Source organism: Natrix helvetica (assembly GCF_964273705.1).
Source record: "Natrix helvetica genome assembly, chromosome: 2".
Lineage (NCBI taxonomy): Eukaryota > Metazoa > Chordata > Lepidosauria > Squamata > Natricidae > Natrix > Natrix helvetica.
Window position 1 is genome coordinate 240715004 of NC_138552.1, and position 21013 is coordinate 240736016.

Below are 21013 nucleotides of genomic sequence, written 5' to 3' on the forward strand. Positions count from 1 at the left end.
CAGTCCCTAAAGAAGTCTCCAATGGATTTAGAAACAATCTAATATATACTTAATTTTAGATTCAAATTCCAGATCCACAAAATGCTAGTTGGTTCAATGAGATGTAGTCATTATCACTTACTTGCAGCATACTTTTTTTTTTTAAAAAAAAGCATCAAAGCAATATTTGATTGTTCCATCCTTTCTTTTCATTCAGTCATGGTTTCCTAAAATTCACGCAAGTCCAAAATATCATGAACATACACAAACATCTTCTTTTCTCCTGGTTTTGGGTGCCAATTTTGAATTGCTCTCCAAATCTAGCTTTCTCAGAAGGGTTTCTTTTTTTTTTTTTTTGGTAAGTTTTGTGTTATATTTGTTCTTTATAAACTGACTTGAAAATGTTGCTTTATAAACTGACTTGAAAATAAACATTTGTTTATTTAAAACGACTAAGCATGTAATCTATTTATATTCTTTCTCTAAGGGAATCCTCAACACTTGCAAAGTTTTACACCTGTTTTCTTCTGGTTTTTTTTCCTTGCACATATAAAACATGGGCTCCTCCTTCTATTCCGTTATTAGTGGCATGTTTTATTTCAACATTGTAGGATCCAGTCTAAGAGATTGATATTGGATTATCTTAAGGCAAAATGTAGGCTCTATTCTACTAATATGAGTGCCCAGCTACTGTTTGAGAAACCTACGTGCCTGGGCATCTGTGAGCTGATGGTTTCTCTTGTGCTCAGACAACTATTTGTTCAACCTCCCTTTCCTGGCAGCAACCAATCATGGATGCTTGTGTGACTCACTCTAGCATGAAGTTCTCTACTTTTTTTCATTATCTTTTTGTTGTCAGACTCAGAATGTCCAATAAGAATCTGTTGCATGACTCATGTTGAGCATCGCTCGTGGAAAATATGGATTTAAGACTGAACTTCAGATTAATTCTGGAAGAGATGTTTTGAAAGGCTTGGGATCTTAAGTGCATCATCTTGTGTGTGACTCATTAAAGCAGCCTCCTGTGTTTCCAAAGTCCGATGGATTCGACATAAGCCTCTCTGCAGCAGCCACACAGTTTTAGAAAATGATGAGATTGTTTTAGTGAGTCAAACAGATGCTGTGTTCCCAATCCCATGTTTTTTGTCCTAGCATGATTAGGGAAGCTGCCTTTGAGCTTGAGGAGCAACGAGAGAGATGTCAGTCGGAATATAAGACTGCTATAGAAAGAATGAACTATTTATCCTATCAAGCTCTACCTGTTGTAAGCATTCCTTCCTTCCTGTATCAAATATCATCTTTCCAAGTATTTATTTATTTGTAAAATCTATGTGTTCATCATTTTGCTGGAACTATTCATTAAAAGTGCTAAGGCAGGATTGTTATTGAGTGCTCCCCAGCATCATCAAGAAAAATGACAGATTGGTGCATGGCATCGGGAATGTATTGCATGAATTAGACTGTCAGGACATATTAGGATGTTCTTCTGCCTCTAGCAGGGACTCGTGGGTCTTGTCCCTTCCTATAATTGGCTGAAGTAAATCCATAGCTACCATAGATTAACATGGCTGTCCTCTTACAATGTCTTCAATGAGAGGCACCAGGTTCATCTGGAGGCAATAGAAAACCGTAAAACCTGCCAAGGAATTGTTACTGTTACAAATAGGCATCATTTTTATAATCAAATGAGGAAAACAGAGTCAGTTTGTTCTGGTGATTAAATCACTAGGCTAAATACTTTTGCCACCTAATGAGAAGGAAGGACTCACTGGAGAAGAGCCTAATGCTGGGGCAAAAGAAGAAGGGGATGAGAGAGAATGAGGTGGCTGGATGGAGTCACCGAAGCAGTAGGCGTGAGCTTAAATGGACTCCAGAGGATGGTAGAGGACAGGAATGCCTGAAGAAACATTGTCCGTAGGGTCAATGTTCAATGATGGGTCAGACACGACTTTGTAACTAACAAGAACAAAAATCCTGAAGAGTATGAGTTTTAGTCTTGCCTTACACAGAAAGCTAGCTGGATGACCATGGGCAAGTCTCTCTCTCTCTTTCAGCTGTACTCACCTCACAGGGTTGTTGTGGGGAAAATGAGAAGAGGAAGGAATATTGGGCATGTTCACCATCTTGAGTAATTTATAAATAAATAAAAAGCAGGATAAAAGCAGTCTGACATAATTGTTAAATGAATGCAGGTGAAGAACCCTCTGTAAGGTACATCTCTGTCTTTTCTTTTTTCTCTTTATGTTGCACTTTGCAGGTCATCATTTCACGTCCTGAATTATTGCAATCAAATGCTCAGAGACTCATCAAAGCATATTTGCTGCAAAGAAAGGCTAATGTGCCGAGGAAGTTTTGATTAGGAAAAAAATATAAAGACAGTTAAAAACAGAAAGCAAAGAGATTTATAAAAGGATTCCTGCTGTAGAGAAAATAGACTGGTGATGAAAATATCTTCTTTCATTGTACTTGAGTTCAGGGTCATCCAATTAAATTGGGAGAAGATTAAAGATCAACTAAAGAAAACATTCCTCTGAACTGCACAGAATTAATTCATGGTTGGCAGACATCAATTATGGTCATAGCTTAAAGACTACATTTAAAAGGGAAATTAGGGAAATAAGTAGAATAAAATTGTCAGTGATTTTCTCCAAGGTCAGTGTCATAAGCATCAACCTCACTTTAACTCCTAAAAGTCTTTGCTACAGAGTACAGAGACTTATAAAACTGACCACTAACTTCTAAGATTGAATGTAATATAATGAATATGGAGAGAAAAATATTATTGAAGTAGAACATGAGGATATTAACTATTTATTATAAAGTAATCTGTATTAAATGTAAATTTAATGACGTCAAAGTTAGTTTTTGCCTATTGGGCTCCACCTACTTCTTGCTCTTTCTCAATTGTATTATTTGAAATATAGTTCCTGTGTATTTTCATCTGTAGTCCTCAGCCTAAAAAAGTTATTCATCCCTGACCTATGTGCAAATATCAGGTTAGACACTTTGGGTAAATGATTAAAAATTGCTAGGAAGAAGCAGTAGGCAAGAGTATTGCATCAAGATCTACTTTTGAACTTTTCACAAACACATATGTGGTCAGAATAGAAATAATGATGGGAAAGTAGTCTTGAACCACAACAGTGGTCATCTACAGGGGGCTAGCTTTGAATGGTTCCTCAGTTCAGGGCTGGTTAATAGAACTCAAATATGATGGGAGTATTGAAATCTACCAAATTATAGCCATCACAGAAAAGCTAAGAGGACTAGTTTAATTCTAGTTGTCAGCATAGGCTTGGTGAAATCTGAGATTGCCCATTTCTCAAAACTGTAAGGCATTGTTATTTTGGGTTCTTTATTTAGATCTTATTAAGTACCGTCTATTTATTTGCCTTTGATTGGCTCCTTTTCTTCTGTTGCACTGCCTTAAAACCTCACTGCATCCTCCTCTGTGGCAATCACTAAGCATAATTAAAAGACTCAGAGGGGACCCTGGTCTTCCTCTTGCTTCTTGTCCTTCAAGCAATGGTGAATAAAGATAAGAGCTTGACAAAATGATTGTTGTTTCTGCAGGGCTGTTCCAAATGAAATAGTCATTTAGCGAGGGGCACCGGTGCGGTTATGCCCGCGTTGGATAAGAAGAATTGAGTGGTTGAGAGATTCATTCACCGATTCATTCATTCATTGAAAGAGTGGGAGAGAGGTAGATCTTAAAGGGAGAGTAGTGGACACGAGAAAGTAGTGGTGAACTTCCTGTAAGCGTAAAAGAACCGTAAAGGAAAAGAGGAGAGGGGAGAATCAGCCAGCCAAGCCACTTGGAGGAAAAGTAGTTTAAAGGGCGCGATTGACAATTCTGTGCAGGAAAGGGTTAACCACATCCTCCTGGTAAAGTTTACATGTAAATAGGGAGCAGCTGCTACTGCTCCTCTCCGGCTGAGGCTGGCCCACTGGAGCTTTTGATTGGCCTTCAATGACATCACTCGCTACGCAGGTTATAACACAGAAAGCCCGAAGCGACTGCGACCAAACCACCCCTTAAGAGATGAGAGGGCAGTTACTGGCTCCGCCCACTTACTCATTCGCTCCCAATCATTGGCATCTCCGCGAGAGGCGGAAAACAAGCCTCCGGGAGAGAACGCCTATTGGGTGAAGGTCCCGTCAATCTCTTCTACCGCCTCGGCCCCTTTTCGAACCTTACATTAACTGGGTAGCAAAAGAGAAAGTAAGTATGTTGCAGCTGGAGATCAATGAAGCTAAGTGAATGGGGGCTTGATGCATATAAATCGATCGCCACAGCCGCGTGCCAGGTGCTGGAGAATAGCCATTCATTTATGAAGTAAGTAGATGACTTTCTTTCCTTAGGGGAGAGGAGCCGTGCCTGCGTCTTTATGTAGATAACTGAGAAGCTTCGAAAAGAGTTTTTTCCTCCCCTTTAAAGAGAGGGAGAGAGGGAGAGAGAGAGAAAGAGAGAGAGAGTTTGGGTCGATAAAAGTGAGAGCGCTGCCTCTCTTCCTAACCCCCGCCTATCTCCTGTCGTCGTTTGTGCGTTTCTCTCTCTAGCGGATGTCCACCGAATGAGTCGGATGAAAGCGAGCTGTTCTCGTTTGGGATTGCTGCAGTATCGTGGGGAGGGGGGAGAGATCGGGATGCATAGGAGGCATCCAGCTTCACAGCATCTCTAGCATATATCCCCGGAGGGGACGTCTTCTCTTTCCTGGGACCTGTGGAACTATAGATGAGCCCGAGTAGTAGTAGTAGTAGTAGTAGTTGTTGTTGTTATTGTTGTTGGCTGCGATTTTCTTCAATCGCAACCCTGACTTCGCGGTTTGGCTGGAACTACAAACTGCCTCTGCTGCAGAGACGCAGATCTTCCCGAATAGCTTTGCATCGGGAGAAAGAATTATCTTTGGCCTCCCAAAGAGATGTTCTTTTCAGATGTTTTTAAAAACCCCTCTCACATTCCACACCTGACTCGGTTATAAAAGTCACAGCATGCTCCTGGGTTTCTACATTTTATTTTACAAAGTCAAAGAGATTTGAGCTTCAATAAAGGAGGAGGGAGAGAAAAAGAGGGGTTAAAAAGCTGTTTCTGTATATTTCAGATTTCTTGCCTCTGCGTAGCGTTCTTGGGCTGCTTCTTTCCGCCCAGATGACAGATTATGTTGTCCTTTTTTGCGGCAGCGATTTAAATTCATCCTGCAAATATTTCCTCTCCTCTGTAGAGAGAATAACATTACTTATCCTGACTGCTGTTTTAGGATGAGGGCCGTGCTAACGGAAGGACAGTCGTGCTGCTGGTGGAGAGGATGCTATGATTTTAGAAGACGAATACGGAAGAATTATTTCCCCCCACCCCTTAAAAAAAACCTTCTTAAATAGGGTTTTAAAATCATTTTTTAAGTACAGTCCTTTGGAGGAGATGAGGACAATTGCCCTTAGTTTTTGTTTGATCCTCGGCAAGCTTACTCTGCACTTTAGTTCTTTTGACTTAAATGGAAATTGGTTACCCATAAGTATGATTAGGTTTTCAAGTTCCAGAGACTGCAGTAATCTTTAAAAAAAAATCGGTGACATTTTTGACCCCTTTCAATTAGACTGAGCCAGGTGCCAATGTAATTGGTCACTCAGCACTCTAAAGCTAATATAAGATATGAACTTTCAAAGTAATAGGAAGGTTTAGGTTTTTTTTTCCTCTGAAGAGAAATATATTCATGTGTTCAGCAGTAATCAGAAGAGTTCAGGTACCTTGAGGCTTGGATGTTCCAGAGCTGTCATTAAATGATTGCATTAGCATCTGACTAAAGAACGGTTCCAAAATAGCAGTTCCACTCATAAGAGATACAGGACACCTTCCCATTTTATTTTATTTTTAAAATCCTCTTTCATTTCAATGATTGTTTTCATTGCTAGACAAGGTATTGATGTTCTTCCTTGGCAATTTTGAAAATGTCTCCTTAAATAAAAGTTGCAACAAATTTATTTTTCCTGCTTTCTTGAGATGTGATCTTCATATTGATAGCTTTTGACTCTTTCATTAATAAATTATGTAGAAGAAAGCCTTTGTGTAACCTTTCTTTCCTTTTAGAGCAGGGATAGCAATGTTTTCTTGTAGGAATTGTTTGCTTCATGCACCACAGATACTCAGGTAGATTGTCTACTAAAGTAAGACGTGTTTGGTTAATTTATTTGCCAAACCTCTATTTTTTTGCTCTTTAACATGGTTGTATAGATTATCCAATTAAAGTAACATGATAAACCTAAAAACTTTGATTTTTCATTTTTTTCCCCCTAATGAATGAGAGAGAGCAAGAAGCTATCCTGGCTGGGTTAGTTTCAAGAAAAAAATGTATTCAGTTAACTCCATTTGGTGTCTGGTACTTACTATTTACTCTCAGACAAATGCATTCATATTACCCTCAATGTTTAACTGTGAGATAAAGGGGATATTCTGTAGCAAATGCCACCCTTGTGCCTAAATGAACGTGGTATCAAGTCCTAATTTGCAAGGAATTGCATTCTGTCACTTCCGCAGTTCCATAGAGGTTGGGCTGAAGGATTTTCTGATTCATTTACACTCTTGCTTCTAAATTAGCTAAACAGTAACACATCTTCAGTTTTCTAATTTTTCTTTGCTAATTGATTACTACTGCTAATGGGTTGGGTGTTTTTTTGTGCTTTTACCAATTCCAAACAGGTTTTGGAATGATCATTGTTAAGGGAGACTCCCACACAAGTCTTAGAATGAAAGCTTGTCCATCAACAGATAACTTACCTTTTCTCCTTTTCTTTTGTTTTTAACAGAGAGAGCTTGAGTTCCTTTGACTTCCCATTCTCAGCCTCCTCATGCCTCCTTCTCCACTAGACGACAGGGTTGTAGTGGCACTCTCCAGGCCTGTAAGACCTCAGGATCTCAATCTTTGCTTAGATTCTAGCTACCTTGAATCTGCTTCCTCTGCCAGTGAAAACCCTGTGAGTCTCCTCAGCACGGCTGTTGTATCCATCAAGGCTGCTAATCTGACGTATATGCCCTCATCCAACGGCTCTGCCCGCTCCTTGAGTTGTGGATGCAGCAGTGCCAGTTGCTGCACTGTGGCAACATACGACAAGGACAATCAGGCCCAAACCCAAGCCAGCAGCGTCTCTGCCAGCATAGGAACCTTGACCACTTGCTCAGCAAACCAAATGGTCAACAACAATGAGAACTCTAGCTCTTTGAGTCCATCCAGTGGTGTGGGGAGTCCCATCTCAGGTCCAACAAAGCAACTGGCAAGCATCAAAATCATCCATCCCAATGACCTGGCAAAAAAGATGACCAAATGCAACAAAAGCCACCAAGGCCCAGTCATCATTGATTGCCGGCCTTTCATGGAGTATAACAAAAGCCACATCCAAGGGGCTGTTCATATCAATTGCTCCGATAAGATTAGTAGGAGAAGGCTTCAGCAGGGCAAGATCACTGTCTTGGACTTGATCTCTTGCAGAGAAGGCAAGGACTCCTTTAAAAGAATCTTTTCCAAAGAAATAGTTGTTTATGATGAAAATACTAATGAACCAAGCAGAGTAATGCCTTCACATCCATTGCACATAGTGCTGGAGTCTCTCAAGAGGGAAGGCAAGGAACCACTGGTTCTCAAAGGTATGTATAGCTGCTCATCTGCTTTTCTCTCCTCTGGATTGAATTCAAGATCTGAGCCACGTTAAATATGACTGTGTTAGCCATTCCTACACACGCGTACTGTTCCTTACTTTCTTTTAAATGATGTTTTAAAAGATCATACTAATCCAGAAATCTTCTAGAGTTTCTGTGTTTCATGGGAAGGAAAAATACAAACCACATAAAACTATTATTTAATAGTAGTTTTCTGTGGTAGTGTTAATAGAAAGGACCCTGAGCAGGATTCCATCTAAAGATCTCAAAGTACATCTGTCATTTCTGGAGCTCCCTGTTGCTGGGAAGAGGAACTTTTGCACATGGCAGGAACAAAGGAGGAAGTTCAGGCCACTCATACTTCCTTTTGGGGCAATTTTTCCTCCTGGCTTCTGAAGGACTCATAGCATGGTTACTGGTCTAAAAGAGTTTATTTTTTAACACTCTAATGTACTTTATTAAACCAGGGATTTAATGGTCTGGCATTCAAAATACATATAAATCCCTTACAGTTTAGTGATGCATATGCATGCCTCAAAATGATTTGAAATAAATACTTCAGACTGGAAATAACTGCAGTTCATATCTTCTATTTATTAAAGTAGCCCAACTTTTTTCAGACCCTGAACAATAACAAAAATACTGCTATTTTAAGAGTTGCATTAATTAGTTGGTTTTTTAAAAATACTGGCTCTTTTTTCTCAGATTTAGGCAGAAAATCTGAAAAAAGAGCTATTTTAATAAATAGCAGAGAGATGTTGCATTTATTTGAGGTCTGTATGCACTGCACTATATGTGTTTTTGTACACATATAGATACACACATATTCAGGCTTGTTGGTTATTGACTCAGTTGTGTAATAGAAAATATCTGCTGATTAGTTACTTCCATACTTATTAACTAAAAGCATATTTTTTTTAAAAAAAAGTTCTATTGCTTGTTTACATAACATATCTTACAGTAGCATAATAAAAATGCTAAGACCTCCAATATAAAACATTGGAGAATTGTACTTTATCATCATTATGTCCTTTTTGTCATAAGCAATCAGAGTAGTTTCTACACAAAAATAAAACTACAAAATATAAATCCATCCCAAACAATATTATTAAAATTGTGTGATATTGTATCTGATTGCTTCAATAATTTATTCACAATATTTATAACTTGCAACATGATAAATGAGAAGTGTTCTTAAGAAAGTCTTTGCAAAATTTACACATCATTCATATTTTGAAATCTGATTTGAAGAAGCTTGACTTAGGAGTAATAAGGATTTCAAAAGTCTGTCTCTCGGGCTTCCATTCTAAGTGATTACATAGGCAGGGGTGCACATAGAATCTTCAAAACACATAGAAAGCAATGGTAGGAAATTGTGAATTACCTCTTATAGGCTGATTTGGACTAGCTAGGTCTAAGGCAGCTGCGTAACTTTGAACTCAAACTGCAGTTTATTAGAATATTGTCATGGTTTATTGTAAATGTATTCACTTGAAAAAATACTACTTTTAATGAGGCAAGTTCTTTGACAGGTTTCCTTCAGACTACATCAGTTATAGTGAAGTCACTCTAAAATTAATTGGATGTACAATCCCCAAACAAATGACAGAATTGTGAAATTCAGCATTTTTAATGAAAAGAATAGCAGTAAACTTTCAAATAACTTAAGCAACTTTGAAGCAGGAGATTACAGTAGAAGTTGCCTTTTGCATTATGATGCATCTTCCAAAGGCCAAAAGAAAGAAAGAGAACAAACTATGTTGTTTGTTAATATAAAAAAGAGAAGTAATTGTTAGCTGAAGTTTCCTAATTCGCTAATGAGGAATGGCATGCTCTAAGTATGCAAGGTTTCTAATTAAACTTCATAGTAAATTGTCTTTTTGACTGAAAGACAAGATTTTTTAAAAATCAGAAAGTATGTTTTTAATATGTTGTATAACACTGGGGAATTGAGATTGCAAATTCTACGGGAATTTGCTTTCCTTGAGAATCTGTATTGATAGAGGGTAATTTGAATTATCCTCCTGGAAGTTTAGAGAAAGGTTTGATGGCAATGAACTATCTTTCTCAGAATTTGAGTAAACCAGACTTCTTCAGTTGCAGTTGCATATCTCATCTACTCATACCTCCCACTGAATGGATGGAAAATTATTTGTAAATAGATATTTTGGGTTATACTGCTACTTTGTTTTCTAATGATAGCAACTGAACCTACCATAACTAGTTTCAGTTTCTCAGCCTCTGACCTCAAGATTTTCAATGCTGTCTGCCAGTGATGGGATTCAATTTTTTTTTACTATTGGTTCTGTGGGCGTGGCCTGATGGGCATGGCATGACTTGGTGGGTGTGGCTTGGTGGGCGTGGCAGGGGAAGGATACTGTAAAATCTCCATTCCCACCCCACTCCAGGGGAAGATTACTGCAAAATCCCCATTCCCTCCCAATCAGCTGGGACTCGGGAGGCAGACAATAGATGGGGGCGGGGCCAGTCAGAGGTGGTATTTACCGGTTCTCCGAACTACTCAAAATTTCCACTACCGGTTCTCCCGAACTGGTCAGAACCTGCTGAATACTACCTCTGAACTGAACCTACCATAACTAGGTTCAGTTTCTCTGCCTCTGACCTCAAGATTTTCAATGCTGTCTGCCAGGGTTCTGATAAGGCCGACATCTTCTAACAAATATTGTTTTGGGGATCTTATCTAGCAAAACAGTTGTATTCCAATGGGAGGCAACTCTTTTAATTACCACAAGTAAAATCCAATCCTGCTAATAGATCTTGCGGATTTCTCATGATTTCACTACCGGTATATGGAAAACTACACAGCAGCATAATTCATGCAAGAATATGATTCTTTGACCATTTTTAATTGTGTGACTCTACCAATAAAGGCAGCATATTGGTCACATGCATTTCATTCTCTTATTACTAAGGAAATGAATGGTTTTCCTTTTATTTTTTGCCCCTACAGAACTGGTTCCACGAGGAGGCCTTTAGGAAAGCCCTGTGCATCTTGGCTAGTGGGAGATTATGCTTGTGGCTTTGTAAATAGAGCATCCCTTTGTAAACATGCATACAATTGTGGTATCTTTGGGAACCATGGCTGTGATTTTACAAACAATTATATTCTAAGATTTCCACTGGTGTCAATGAACATCACTTTGTAGATGAAATGGAAAGAAAACACCTAAATATACTATGTAGTACTGTGTTTTGATGCCAAATATTACTCTATTTCTAAGTGTGCTTAGGACCTTTAAAATAATATTTGTGGCTAGGATTTTTTTTCAATTTAGGAAGTGAGCTCAAATTATTTTTAGGCAAAAAATTAAACAACACCCCCCCCCCCCATCATTCCTGCTAATTTTTAATGAAGAAAATTGAATTTGATGTTAGCAAACATCAAATTCAATTTTCTGTTATAAACCTGCAGAGATTTACAAGCAGATCTCACTGTATTTCCTTGTGTACAGAAATTATTTGCTAGCCTGACTTCTGAAGTGGGAGGTATTCACTAATTATAAAAGGCTTTATGGAAAATGCAGTTTAAAAATGGCTTTTACTGTGATTCATAGATTCAAACTGGGATGGACTCCCTTGTCTCCATTGGAAGGAAGGTAGCTAGTCTTTGACACATCTTCAAACATTAATTCATCTTAAAATGGCTACGGCAAGGATTTTATATTCCCTTAAATTGGTATCTTGTTATACAAGCTTTAAGAGAATTGATTGGGAAAAGGTTATGTGGTGTTGCAGAATAGTCAAGATGGCCACAATCCCTAGATAGTAGCCATTTCTGTATGAGCTCCGGACTTCAAAGCCCTTCTACTACCTCTAGATGCTCCTGGAATGGTGAGAAAGGAAAAAGACTAACACTTTGCTGCTGTGTATCTGAGGACAGCATGTCCAAAGTCACTTCCCCCTCAACCTGGTGCCTTCCAGACATACTTTTGGAGACTGGAGTCAAAAGCAGTCAGAAAACATTAGGTGGGGGAAGCCTGATCTGTAGATATAGATTGTAATCAAGAAAAAGGCACTTGGTCTTATTCAATAATTAATTTGGGGGATCTGCGTAAAGGACCAAAGATTAAGGAATGTTAACATTGGTTCTTGCATTTACATACTTTTAAAACCATTTCCACTTTGAAAAAAAAGGAATATAGAAAAAAAGGAACATGAAAACAGTGATTGCTCCCTAATCAGCAAATGGATCTTATGGGTTCATAATTGTGTTAGTCATAATTATTAAACCTCATTAAATATAGTAAACTTTAAATTATTTTTATATGGAACATAAAAACCTTACTGCTGATCTGCTCTTTTAATTGACAAATAATTATGACATTTTGGTAATGATTCAAACTCCGCTCTTGGTGCTTTCATGGGTCTATATTTGCAATTTTATTGGCAATGGTAAACAAGTGATTTATTGTTGCCTTCTGCGAAGTTATTCAACTTTTCAGTCGATCCCACAGTTCTGCTATTCCCAGGTGGTATCCTATCCAGGTTACAATCCCAATCTTTCTTAGCTTCTGGTTATTCCATTTCAGGGCATGGTTTCTTATTCTTGAATAATTTTGAAATCCATGAATAGTAAAAGGAGATTATAATACTTTAAACAGACAATGTTCCCTATATTCAGTCCTGAGTTTTAGAAGACTGAAGTTGAGTTTACTGTGATTTCTTGGTGAGTGTATGTTTTTTGTATGAAGTCTGACAGAGAACCAGGAGTCCAAATCTTTAGAAGTAAGGCCCATTGAAAAGCTAAAACACTGAAGCTTCCCAACCCCTGATTTGAGGTAAAAAGCCTTGTCACATCATATCCTAGTAAAACAGTGCTACGTTTGTATTCTGAAGCTGGGAATCTAAAATTAGCAAAAACATAAATCTAAAGATGCTTTAGAAAAGAGAGATTATCCCCCACACACACACACACACTCCTTTTCCAATTGCTGTTTGAATCCTTTTTGAAATTTAATGATGACAGGAAAAAATACAAGCAGGAAAAAGAATGTTCTTAATTTCTCTGTATGATGATGTCCTTTTAAAAAAAAATCTCAATTTGAAAAAATATCAAGAGAAGGCCTTGTTTGGAAGTAGGATTTGGACCACGGATGCATATTATCACAAGGCTCTGCTTCGGCCTCTGTGCTTGCAGTGTGGTTGGAGAGGTGTTTGTTATTTAATTTCACTTGTCAGATGGAATTTTTTCCATCATGCTTCAGTAGCTCTTAATGCCCTGCATGTGATGCCATTTTTGTTTTTAGATATTGAACTAAAGCTGAAGTTGGGCTAGGGAGCTGCTCTGCTTTTTATGTTGAGTGAGACTCGTTCTTGACTGCAATCCAGTCATAATTTATGGCTGGCCCATCTGATCTTCCTGGTTTATGTTTGTAAACATTGGTTGCTAACTGCCCTGTCCAAGTTTGTCTCCACTCCCTCCCTCCTTGCTTAGGACCATGTTCTCCATGTTTGGTGCTGCCTGTCATGCAGACTGCGCTGTTGCCATTTCAGTGGTTCAGTGTCACACAGAGGAGAAACTGATCAGAGAGACTCTACTGGCCTCCCCCCTGCCTCCCCCAACCTCTCCTGATTAAGTTACAGGCTTAATTTACAGCTCTGCCTGGTGACCTCGATCAAGTATATTTTCACTCTTCTAGACGTCTGGTGCATTTTGTGGATTTGTGTGTGTCTGTGTTTAAGTATAAAGAAATGCTGGAGCCATATAGAAGACCAGAATGTTACTAATAATATTAAAAATTTACCTACTGGAATGTACAGATAAAAACTCTTACTTAATTATATGAGCAGCAGTCCTATTTTATCTTTACTATATGAATTTTAGATGTTTATATTCTGTCTCTCCTATTTCTCTGAGCACAGTGTTTCTGTAGTATATAAACCTGTGCTACTATATAGGCAGAATGCTGGGTGACATAAATGTGACTGTCCCCAACCTGAGGATCTCCAGATGTGTTGGATCTTCCAAAATTGTGGGTTTTGTGACCATTTTTTTCACCATTTGCAGCTTGGTAATTGTAGTATTGTTCTATTATTATGCAACTCTGCTGAATAACTCCTAGTCCTTTCATAAAGCAGAAGTAATCTGTCTTAATTATTAACTTACTGTAGCATTGACAAATGACCTAGACAGATGATTGGAATACAGACTAATGTTTTCCATATGCTATGTTGGCTATGGATTATGGATTGGGGATTCAACACATTGGATTGATAGGGGCTAACTAATAATTACAGATGTTCTTATATTGTACTAAATTGATCTATTTAAGTTGGTATGTGCAAATGAACCAATGGTATGATGTAGTAGTTGGAACCTTTGACTAGGAACTTAATTTCCAGATCCAGCCATGAAAGCTCAATGGGTTAGTTACTGGCTCTGTTTCCCTGTGTTTGTTTGGATCAGCGAGGGACAGTGTGTTCTGGGAATATAAAAAGGGAAGAATTAATCCACACCTAAATTTAACCCTTTAAAAACTTAGTCATGGACGCTTAAATTAACTCAATTCAATGTTATATTGAAGAATACCTACACATCAAGCTATGTAAGCCGTTTTGTGCTCTAGTTGATTTGCAGCAGAATTGGTTTCAAGCCCTGGCAAAGAAGAATGCATGTCCCAAAACAAAGGCTTCAATACACAAGCCAAGGACTCAGTGTTGAAGCCTTTGTATGGGACGTGACGCTTAGGACTTCCTATAAAATAACAGATTGTTTCTTCCCCAGATGGTACTTTATCTTTTATAGGAAGTTCTAAGTGTGCCACTGACAATGGATATGTCCTTATTAGTGGACAGATGGATTGGATAGTATTTTGCCACTATTAGTTTAGTCTAGTCTATTTTATGGAATGTTATTCTAATAAATTTAGAGAAAATAATACTTAAGGGTTTGGCCCTAGGGGGCAGATGTAATCCAAACTCAGTGAATAAATATAATAGTGGTTCCAATCATTGCTACTGATAATTCCAATGTGTTATCTACATACTACATCACACCCATTAACAGTTAATAAAGAAATGTTTAACTTCAGTACATATCTCTCTATTTGAGATTTGACTGACTAGTAAGTAACACAAGCCTACATAGCCACAGAAAAATATGATAACACTATCCCAACTAACTAGCTGTAATTTTAGTTTGATTTCATGTAGTTGTTATTTTGTTTGGTAGTGTGGTATAGTTTTAGAGCTCCTCCTCTTTCATTTTTAGGAACCAATGGTACATCACGAGACTTTTTCAAACCAGAGAAAAAATTGTTTAGTGGTTTTCTTAGTTAGAATATCATGTTTTTCCTACAGTTCTGTATAGAGAACTGCTTATGTGTGCTATTTGTAATATGACAGCATATTTATTCTAGCAGAACTTGCTTTCTCAACAATTTTCTGAGTTTTGTCAACTCTGAAGTGACTATTTCTGATCTTACCAAACATCAGGCAGTTGACTGAGATGAAGAACACACAAGCTTTCAAGATCATACTAGTTTAAAAACCAAGTGCTATTTCACTGGAACTCAGTCATAACAGAATAATGCTGTGTTGAAACCTCTTTTGCAATTTCTTCACAATTTTCTTGCTTTGTAACAGATGGGTTTGTTTTTCTACTAATCTAGACTGTTTAAGATTTTCTTTCTGTTTTCTCTGGTTGGTACTTCTGAGTTGAATGTTGGTGTTCCCATCACCCCACAATCTTCCTGGCTTCCCAGTCATTCCAACTTGAAGAAACCCCTTGAAAATTTTCCCTTTGATTTTGTTGTAATGTGGTGAGTCAGGCACCTGTAGATTAATAGATCATTGATTAACAATTGAAAGCAGCAGCTACCATGTAATTAAGAATGTGCAAGAAGAATACTGTACTCTACCACTAAGAATTTATCTTCTTGGAAAGAAACATTCCAGAATGAATTCTCTTTCATCCTATTGAATGAGTACTGGTAGGAAAAGACTATGGAATCATGTTTCTGCATGACACATGAACATATTTGCTAGTTTTTTAAGTATGGCAAGTGATTGGAATGTGCTGTGTACTTCCATCTCTTGCCAGTGAAAGTCTTGCCAAAATTTTTGTTAGTGATGATTAAATGCTAGATCTTTATCATGGGTGATGCTAACTGGGCCTCCACTAGTAATTGGAATTTGAGAGAGTTTGATCAGTATTGTTAAGAGTTTGTAATCTTGCCAATGTAATGCTAAAATGTGCTGAAACAATATGGGAGTATTTGAATGGGAGAGCACAGGAAGAGGGAAGTATAAAATTAAAAGCAATTATGTGGTGAACCCCACAAGAGACAAATGATTCTAGCAGGAGAATTAGGCAGCCTGAATCAATACTTTTGGTATGGCAAGGGACAGTAACATTTTTAAAAAGCACAAGGTTTTTTAGCCCAATGCTGAAAAACACAAGGGTTTCAGCGAGAAAGTTGGTGAGTAATTAGATGAAGTGTTGATTTAAGGCAAAGGAATTAACTACAATGAGAATGACTGGAAAGCCAGAGTGAATACAGGAACAGCTCACTTCTGTTTCCTATACAGTATAACCAACTAATTGGAAAACCTTGTTGGTAACTGAATCTTAAAACATATCTCAGGTAAATGTTCTCTTATCTTATGGTCTTATGGGACTGGAATGACCACAATTCTTAACTAATCACAAGGATTTTTAAAAAACATTACACTCCCAGCACTTCTGAAAGATATACTGTTTTGGTAAAAGCATGCTCTGAATTGTATTGTAACCCTCAGGAAAGATCATCTAATGTGAGACATACCCTACCCCTTTTTGAATAGGATAATACAGGTTGAACATTTACCCTCATATGAAGTGTTATCAGTTATCTGTTGGTAGTTGCTTTTTACTTAAGGGATCAGGGTACCTTTATTTTCATGCAAGCATTTAAGGAATGTTTATTGCCAGAACTTAGATGGCAATTTATTGTATGCTGGTGACATACCCTACCAGGATTTTCTATCCTGCATTCATCTTATTGCAATTAATATTTAATTATTTTTTCATTTTATATGGGCTGCAGTTTAGAAAGTGTTATTAAAACATGCATTCATGCTATTTTCTTTCTAAGCGCTTACTGTAACTTGATAGCTTGGCATGTATTCTGATTAGTGATACAAAGGGCAGTAGCTTGTTGAGAGGGAAATACTGTGGGTTTTTCTTTCTTGGGTAAACATAATTTGTTTTGTCTGAAGTGGCAGAGTTATTATTTAGCATTATCATGTGCCTCATTGGTTCACTATCTAAACAGAATTCTTGCTTTTATTTTGTGCTTATTATGGGAAAATAGAGGATTTAGGACAGGTTTGATCAGCTAGCTTGGTGCTCCTGTTGTGGTAGGTGATATATTTTCGTCTTAAGAATGCTGATTTGAAAGTTCTTGTTTTTTTATCTATCCAAACAGAAATTGAATATGTTTGCACAGCTGACTGTTGGATGGAATTAAAAGATAATGTATTGATTCTTAAATTATATCATTGTGTTCCTTGAATTGACTCCATTTGATTTCAGAACAGCTGTAGCTTTGTTCAGGTATTTCTACTTGTACATTTTCCATTGCATTGGGGGTCCGGGCATTATCCACCCATCATGGAAAATTAATTTGAGAAATTGCATCTCGGTTCTAACATCACTGTACATTGTAATTTTTTGAACAGGCATAAACATTGCTAAAAAGCCCAAAGGGAATGAAGTTGTCAACTTTAGCAAAGGAGCCATATTTACATTTCATTAAAAGTTCAGTGTGTTAGAAGTTCCAGATTGCTAAATTCATCCAAGGGGATTCTTGTTCTGCCCCTTTTCCAAATTTCTGAATTTACCCTTTGTGTTGTCTTAATGCTTGCATAATCCCCCACATGACAAGCGCCAGCTGCTGATTTTTTTCCTGAACCAAGGCTGCAATGAAGGACAAACAGTGTTGAATTAGATACCAATACAGTCCTGGCTGGAAGAAGAAACGAATCAGCGGTAAAAGCTCCAAATGGCTGTATTAATATTTCACACAAGTCACTTTCTATGTATGTTCCTGCTGACTAAATCTGGGCAAAATGATAGAGTGCTTTTAGCTGGAGCTAAAATGAAATGTGTGCATAAATTAATAAATTGCCTTGTGAGTGAATTCTCCTTCACTCTTTATAAAAGTAGTTGAAACTTTTCTGTATTATAAAACCATGTGATATTTATTGGATTGCAATCATTTTCTCCCTTTCTCCAAGCATTAGAAAAGAACAGTCTTATCGAATGTTAAAAACTGGGAAGGAAAACAGTATGAAATTTGCATCAGTTAAACTCTTGGATGCTCCAGTTATAGAAAGAAACTCATCCATGGTGTCGAAAGTCTCTGAAAGAAGGATTCAAATGATGCAAATATTCCAATGCTTTCTGCTATGTCTTTCCTAGCCCAAATGGAGGAGCACCATTTTGGGAAATTAGGTGGGGAGGGGGCCTTCAGAAATTAGTGGGTGGGGAACAGTGGTGGGATTCAATTTTTTTACTACTGGTTCTGTGGGCATGGCTTGGTGGGCGTGGCAGGGGAAGGATACAGTAAAGTCTCCATTCCCTCCCCACTTCAGGGGAAGGTTATTGCAAAATCCCCATTTCCTCCCAATCAGCTGGGACTTGGGAGGCAGAGAACAGATGGAGGCAGGGCCAGTCAGAGGTGGTATTTACTGGTTCTCCAAACCATTCAAAATTTCTGCTACCGGTTCTTCAGAATTGGTCAGAACCTGCTGAATACTACCTCTAGTGGGGAAGAGTAAAGGCAGAGGGCTGCTGATTCTAGGTAGAATTTACTTTCCTCATCACAGTAGCTCACAAAATGAGCTTACATATATAGTTTGATACTCATATATTTGATTTTACAATAATACAATACAATAATACAATACAATACAATACAATACAATACAATACAATACAATACAATACAATAGTAGAGTTGGAAGGGACCTTGGAGGTCTTCTAGTCCAACCCCCTGCCTAGGCAGGAAACCCTATACTGTTTCAGACAAATGGCTATCCAACATCTTCTTAAAGACTTCCAGTGTTGGGGCATCCACAACTTCTGGAGGCAAGCTGTTCCGCTGATTAATTGTTCTAACTGTCAGGAAGTTTCTCCTCAGTTCTAAGTTGCTTCTCTCCTTGATTACAATACAATACAATACAATACAATAGTAGAGTTGGAAGGGACCTTGGAGGTCTTCTAGTCCAACCCCCAATTTTACCAATTCTCTGAATGCTCTAGCTGGCTTTGGCTGATCTCCAAAAGCTAAGCAAGGTAACATCAATGGGAGACCACTATAGCATGCGCCTGATGCAGAGCAGTTGGGGGGAAAAAGAAACAGAAAATGGTATTGGCAAATAATGTCTGTGTGGTTGCCAAAAAAAACCAGGAACTGAGCTTGAGTCAAAGGAGAGTTGATTTGTAAGAATAAGATCTAAGCAGATTGGAAAGAATAATAGGCTGAGATCCAGCTGAAGTTAAAACAGGAAAGAACCTAGGACTGCTGGAGTATTGCTTTCATACCTTGCTGGCTACTAAATTGTTGGTCACTGAAGAAATAAGATTCCAGACTATATAGATTGGAGAATCAATCTTGGATTTGTCAATGTTTTGGTTCTCAAGTCCCTTTAGATGTAAATATGTTTTAGGGTATTTTTGTTATTATTGGTTCAAGTACACTATGCCAGTGGTGGGTTTCAATTTTTTTTAGAACCTCTTCTGTAGGTGTGGCCTGCTTTGTGGGAGTGGCTTGCTGTCCACGTGACCAGGTGGGAGTGGCTTGGCAGTCATGTGACTGGGTGGGCATGGCCAACTGTAAAATGTGGTGAAACTCACTTAACAGCGCTCTCGCTTAGCAACCAAAATGTTGGCTCAGAAACTCTGGCATTTGAAGCACAGAAGTCTTAAAGCTGTCAAGTTACAAGACCCTTGCACCCCTAGCCCTTTAGAAAAAAACCTCAGGGATGTTCAAACTTGACAGCTTAAAAACTTTAAGGTTTAGATAGGACTCTTAGAGGTGGGCGGGGCGATTGGTGAGCCAGCCAATCAGTGAGCGGCGGGTGGGGCAAGCATGGTGCGGACGGGCGGGGGGAGGGAGCTGGAACCAGTTCTAAATGGCACGGTAGATTTGTGGAACCTCTTCTATAGAAGAGGTTAGAACTGGCAGGAACCCACCCCTGATCTATGCTATGCAAAGCTTCCCAGGGAAAAATAGGTTTGAGAAGAACTTTGAAGTCTTTAAGTCAGGGATCTCCAACCCCCGGTCTGTGGACCGGCACTGGGCCGCATGCCAGAATCCGGGCCATCTGAAGCCCCATCCAAAGGATGCAGGCAGTACGTGAAACCACACTACTTCCAGTCTGCAGAAAAACCTTTCTCCGTGGAATTGGTCCCTGGGGCCCAAAAGGTTGCAGGCCTTCCTGTAAGGAGTTTCAGTATGTAAAGGAACCTGGAGGCATTGACAGGTTATTAACTGTTGATTGTGTGGATAGTGAATTCCTGGAGGCTGTCAAATTGGGTAAGGGTAAAGATAGTTTAAAGAGTTAAGCAAAGTTCAATTTAATATTACATAACTTGAAAAAATGGGAGGAAGTCCCAAGCTGCTCTTGGGGGGGGGGGAGTCACATTTTAAAAAATTGCATATATTTTTTCCACCTAATCATAATTAAATTCCATTTGGCTGGATTTTGGTCCTGAGTGATTGAATGGATTGAGGCAACTGTTTGAATTAGAATATTTTTTTCTTTCAAAAAATAAATAGCACAAGAGATGCCTCTAGCTTTACAATTTCATATTATTTCTGTTTGCAGTATTTGCACAGGTGTGATCTATCCAAATATTTTGGTTTTTTTCCCTCCTGAACAGCTACTCTCTCACTCTCTCCATATTCCCACTGCTAATACTTTGAAAACTCAAGGGCATGCCCTGTTACAGATTAATTGCTTAAGTATGAGCATAAAATTTGCAAGTGCTGACTTCAAATACATTGTCCTTTGTATGTGGTCAGGAGGTAATCCAATCCTAAAATTGTTGTGGCTAATGTGAACCATCCAATATAACTGCCAGGTCATATATAGCCAACTGATATATAAAAAAAAGTTGAAAACAGAAAGCAGGTGAATAATGTCTGGTATGGAGATCTGTAAAATCTTTTATACAAGAAGATTGGAAGCTTTCTCTGCAAAATACTTCCTCTGAATTAATTCTATGAAGGGATTTTGCATTTTCTTCAAATAGTTTGAAAAACATTACTTCAGATAAAAGTTTCTCAAATTACATTAGGTGCTTGGTCATGTTTAGCAAGGCTGGATTATCAAACAGTCTAAGAAAATTCTGATTTAAGGTCTATGATTACATGGTGC

The 21013-nt window shown here is 38.3% G+C and overlaps 1 protein-coding gene across 1 annotated transcript in view; it reads left to right on the forward strand.

Moving 5' to 3' along the window:
* Positions 1-4019: 4019 nt before the first annotated feature.
* The window catches only part of DUSP10 (dual specificity phosphatase 10), a 38293-nt gene continuing 21299 nt past the window's right edge, over positions 4020-21013 (forward strand). The window contains exons 1-2 of the mRNA XM_081944225.1: positions 4020-4315; positions 6781-7615. Coding sequence (XP_081800351.1) covers positions 6823-7615 — 793 coding nt within the window. The 5' untranslated portion in view covers positions 4020-4315; positions 6781-6822. The remainder of the gene's footprint in view (positions 4316-6780; positions 7616-21013) is intronic.